The sequence below is a fragment of the Anomalospiza imberbis genome, chromosome 1, assembly GCF_031753505.1.
Source record: "Anomalospiza imberbis isolate Cuckoo-Finch-1a 21T00152 chromosome 1, ASM3175350v1, whole genome shotgun sequence".
In the NCBI taxonomy this organism is placed as follows: Eukaryota; Metazoa; Chordata; class Aves; order Passeriformes; family Viduidae; genus Anomalospiza; species Anomalospiza imberbis.
In genome coordinates this window covers 40,084,059-40,088,921 of record NC_089681.1, presented here as the reverse complement: position 1 = coordinate 40,088,921, position 4,863 = coordinate 40,084,059, and the positions used below count along the sequence as shown (strand labels likewise).

At 45.3% G+C, this 4,863-nt stretch overlaps 1 protein-coding gene across 1 annotated transcript; it reads left to right on the top strand.

Annotated features, from left to right (window-relative positions):
• The first annotated feature begins 1,953 nt into the window (after positions 1-1,953).
• On the top strand, positions 1,954-3,854 carry NPBWR1 (neuropeptides B and W receptor 1). The gene is given in 5 exon segments (XM_068196978.1): positions 1,954-2,194; positions 2,640-3,131; positions 3,134-3,409; positions 3,412-3,630; positions 3,633-3,854. Coding segments are annotated over 4 exon segments (975 nt in total). The 5' UTR covers positions 1,954-2,194; positions 2,640-2,683; the 3' UTR covers positions 3,665-3,854.
• The last annotated feature ends 1,009 nt before the right edge of the window (positions 3,855-4,863 follow it).

The following is a 4,863-nucleotide window of genomic DNA, read 5'->3' as shown; positions in this document are numbered from 1 at the left end:
GTTTGCTTTCAGTCGAAAGGAAGATGTTCTGTGCACCTGCTGAGACGTTGAGATACATGCTGTGGCTTGGAACTATCCACACAAAAACAGAATTTCTAAGATTACAGCAGTCAGCTATAAACTTATAAAGCTCTTTGACTGCCTTTCTGGGAAACTGATGTTATAAAAAGGGAAAATAATTACTTTAACTGCTGTATATGAGACCTGATATCTTTTGACGCCTTCAAACACTACACCAATATCAGCATGATAATAGAGACAAGTTGTTTATAGAAGTGCTGCACAGACAGTTGCAATTCCCTCAGTACTGACAGCAGTTCACAAAAATGCATCAGAGATTCAATAGGCTCAAAATCTCTTTCTTCAGCTACCAGGAGAGAGGAAAAATGCAGATTCCTCCTAGTCAGATTTCTATTAGAATCACATTTTTAACCCTGCACAGTCAAAAAATGCCAAGACATTCACTCCACAGAATAAAGTTATTGCTTAAGTTAGGGGATCTTTTTCTGGGCACAAGAAGGCTCCCTCTTGAACCAATGATAAACTGAAAAGAAGGGAGTGGGTACAAACTCCATGGCAAAAGCATTGTGATAATATTTTTGTACACATTTAGGTGATGTCACCCCCAGAATGTGCATGTAAACAATTAAGTGCCTACAAAGCACCAGTGTGGAAGAACTCCCCAAGAACCTTCTAGAAACTCAGAAGTGGGGCACCTCTGTCATACTACTGCTACAGTATGGGGAATAAGCACGCTGAGTTTCCAAAGTTGTAGCTTTAAGACAACTGTGCTTAAGACTAGGTCACAAAACCTGACCCAAAGGCTAGCTTCTAATAAACTCCATAGCAAAGGTGACATTTTCATTACTTGGACTGTGAAACTATAGGCAAAAAAAGGAAAGCAGAACTCCATGGTGAGCCTGCAGCATAGTATTTATGTCATTCTCATGGGAGTACACAAGTGTGTGAGCACCTTTTCATCTCAGATATTTCTGTAAAGGAAGTCAAGAATCGGAGAGCACCATACTCTGTAGGGTGAAGTATCCTTAACTATGTAATGTAGCTAGTAATATGAAATAATATAAGAGAGAGTGCTACAAAAATCATAGCCATAATGAAGCAAAGGTACTTTGCTTGTCCTTTTTCATGTATTTACTTATTAATTTATTTTCTTGGATTCTGAGGATTGTGATATCCTGCTGATCTAGGTAATTATGCATCATAATATGAGAATCAGAGCCAGGCTGTATCTATCTCTCTCCGTGGTACTAACTTACAGATAATAAGCAGTAATGCAAGTTTGCCAAAAGATGAATTTACTATGCCATTAATGATGTATTAGTAATTATTGATAATGTATGTGGTCAGTCCTGCTTGTAGAATTAAAAAAAAATGTTTACACTTCTGATTTTAGAGATGCAGAAGTTTTGTCAAATGTATTACAAGCCTATAGAATTCTCCCATTGAAAAGGAAAAAAAAATGAAACTAAAGTTGGATAAATTTTATACCATATACTTTTTGGAAATAAACCCCAATAATCAGGAGCTCTGAAGATTGCCTTCCCATGGTTATAATCCAGTTTATCTCTAGCACAGTGTGAAGGAGTCAAAGTGTCAGGCAGAACCATAGGGGACTACTGTACATCCATCCTGCTTCTGAATCCCACATCCAATGAAAAATGCGTTTTCCTGGCAAGATTCCAGAATCATAAATTAGTTCGGGCCGGAAGGGAACTTAAAGGCCATCAAGTCCACCCCCCCCGCAATAAGCAGGGGCACCTTCCACTCGATCATGTTGCTCGGATCCTGAAACACAGCATCATGCTGCCCACGCCCCGCGCCGGGACGGTCCCGGGCCAGGCAAGCGCTGAATACTGAGCTCTCAGACCCAGCACGAGCAGCAGATGCCACCTACAGCTGGGATCTCTCTCCCTATTGCTGCGCTGCCGGACCGCGGGAAGAGACGCGGCTCCAGGTCATCGCACAAATCTCTTTGCAACGCTCCAGCTTCCGACTTTTCAGCCATTCTCTCTGCTGTTCGCTTTACCTGTTTCTTGCTGCCCAGATTGAGACGGGCACGGCTGTAACTCTCAGGATCGAGCCAAGGAGCAGTGCCGGTACATCCCTCCTACACGGAGCCAGCAGCGCATCCCGCCGCTCCGGGAGCCGCACCGCCAGGGCCGGGCTGGAAGAGGTCAGCGCATCCTTGCTCCCCCTTCACTGCGCTCTGCCAAGTCGGGAAGGGGGTGCGTTTTGCTTTTCCGAGGGCACCGGCTCCCCCCGAGAGCAGGACCCTCGTAGTCCGAGCACTCCCGACCCGGAGGCGCCGCCGAGTGCCGGCGAGGAAGGCGACCGGGCAGCACCTCTGGGCTCCCAGAAGAGCGCTGTCACCCTGGGATGGCTGGTCACTTCGGGGGAGCCCGGGGCTCAGCGCTGTGCCCGCGCGGCGCTCCCACCATGTGGGAGGAGGGAAGGAGCAGCCGCTGGGACACTCGGCTACTTGCTAAGCCCTTAGTAATCTTCCTTTGCTCCCATCAGGCTGCCAGTGGGAAGCACATGTGAGATTTTGGCGGTTGGACATGCCAGAGGAGACAGCCTTGTGAAGAGTGGAGGTCTCACCTATTTTTCCCCACTTCCAGGTCATCCTCACCACCACTGAGCTTAGCCACCCTCTTCTGTAGCCATGGAGAACTCCTCCCTTCCTGAAATCAATTCCTCATGTGCAGACTGCTCTGGAAGAGGACATGGGAGTCTGAATATGTCCACTACTCCAGTAAGCCCCGGGTACTACATCCCAGTGCCTGTCATCTACTCAGTCATCTGTGCCATGGGACTGACAGGCAACACTGCTGTCATTCATGTAATCCTCAAAGCACCAAAGATGAAAACAGTAATCAACATCTTCATCCTCAACCTGGCCATTGCTGATGAGCTCTTTACCTTGGTGCTGCCCATCAACATTGCTGACTACCTGCTCCTGCAGTGGCCCTTCAGAGAGCTCATGTGCAAGCTCGTCATCTCCGTAGACCACTACAACATTTTCTACAGCATCTACTTCCTCGCTGTCATGAGCATTGACTGCTACCTCGTCGTGGCGGCCACCACCAAGTCCAGGAAGGTGTCCTACCACACAGCCAAGCAGCCAAGATTGTGAGCCTCTGTGTCTGGTCCTTTGTCACTGTCATCATCCTGCCCTTCGCTATCTTTGCTAAGATACACAAGGAGCAGAGGCACTCCCACTGCGTCTTAATGTCCCCCCACCCCAAGAGCATGTGGTGGAAAGGCAATCAGATCTACACCCTTATTTTAGGTTTTGTCATCCCAGTGTCCACCATCTGTACCCTGTACACCACCATGCTGTGCAGACTGAGATATGTGCAGCTCCACTGCAATGCAAAATCTCTGGACAAAGCAAAAAAAAGGTGACACTGATGGTGGTTCCTATCCTGAGTGTGTGCCTGTTCTGCTGGACACCCTTTCACCTTAGTACGATGGTGGCCTTCATCATGAACATCCCACAAACTCCACTCGTCATTGGGATTTCCTATTTCATCACCAGCCTAAGCTATGCCAACAGCTGCTTCAACCCTCTCCTGTGTGCCTTTCTGGATGAAAGCTTCCAGAGGAGCTTTCACAGATGATAGATTGCAGAACCACCTCATAAAGCCAACCCAGCCCTCTGCTCTGTCCTGTGTCCCCCTCACAGTCACCTGCTTTTCCTGGATGATTCCAGCCCAGAGAGTGCTTTCTCTCCAGTCTCCTTGTGATGGCTTACAGGGCTTCAGGTTGTCTCACTACCCAAGACGTGAATCGGGGCCAGGTGGATCTCACCTGTCCTGCACTCATTTCCTTGGCACTGCTTTCCTTGCCCTGTTTTTTTGTTAGTTCATTTGTTGTTGTTGTTGTTGTTGTTGTTTAAATTCATTTTCTCTAATGCTCTTTCTGACTTGGGCTTGGAGCTCACAGAGCTGCCACAGGTCCCTTTTCCCTTTTTAAAGGCATTGCTTTGTGAATTCAAGCCACACGACTGTCTCAATCATCAGTGATTTGTAAAGTTCAGTAAAAGTGTGTTGCCAAGTGTCTTGCTTAATAATAAGACAGCCTCTTTCCTACCTACAGGACCTGCTTACCAAAGTCCTGTGAATTTAGTAACAACTCCAAAGGAGTTAAGGAATAAACAACTCCAAAGGAGATAAGGAATAAACAAAAATATTGAGTTCATGTCATTTTACAGGAGAGTAAGATAAGGTAGTCAAACTCCATGATAACATGCAAGAGAGTCTGAATATAAAGACAAAAAGAACAAGCCCTCCCTAGTGAATAAAAAACACAGATATGAGTTTGGAGCAATTTAAGCAGAAAATATCTTAACAGTGCACTTGGTCATTGTAGTTTGCAAAAAAATACAGCTTTTGTTTATATCAGAAGTGGTGATTATTATTTGTCGTGTGTTTATGGGCTGTTGCACTTACAGATATTTAGTTTGTGGTCCTAGAAAACAGAATCAAAGGGTATCTTCAGAACCAGTTTCTTTTTAAGGGTTTAAAAAGATCCTTCTGAAACATGGGAATATCCTGACTTCTTCCCTTAGAAATCACAAATAACTTGCAGTCGTTAGGCTACTTTCAAACTATCTCTCACATACTTCCACTTTTTGGTAAGATATATTAATATTTCTCTTAAGAATGAGAAGTGAAATAAAAATAATTTTTAAAAAAATTCCCAAAAAGATAAGTGAATTTTGCCTGAAGGAGGAGAGAGAAGGTGAATGACAGCTTCACTAGAATTCACATGTCCAAACACTGCATGAGGAGGTTTCTTCCTCCTGTCTCATCTCCTCTTTTAGCCCTCTAAGGAAAACTG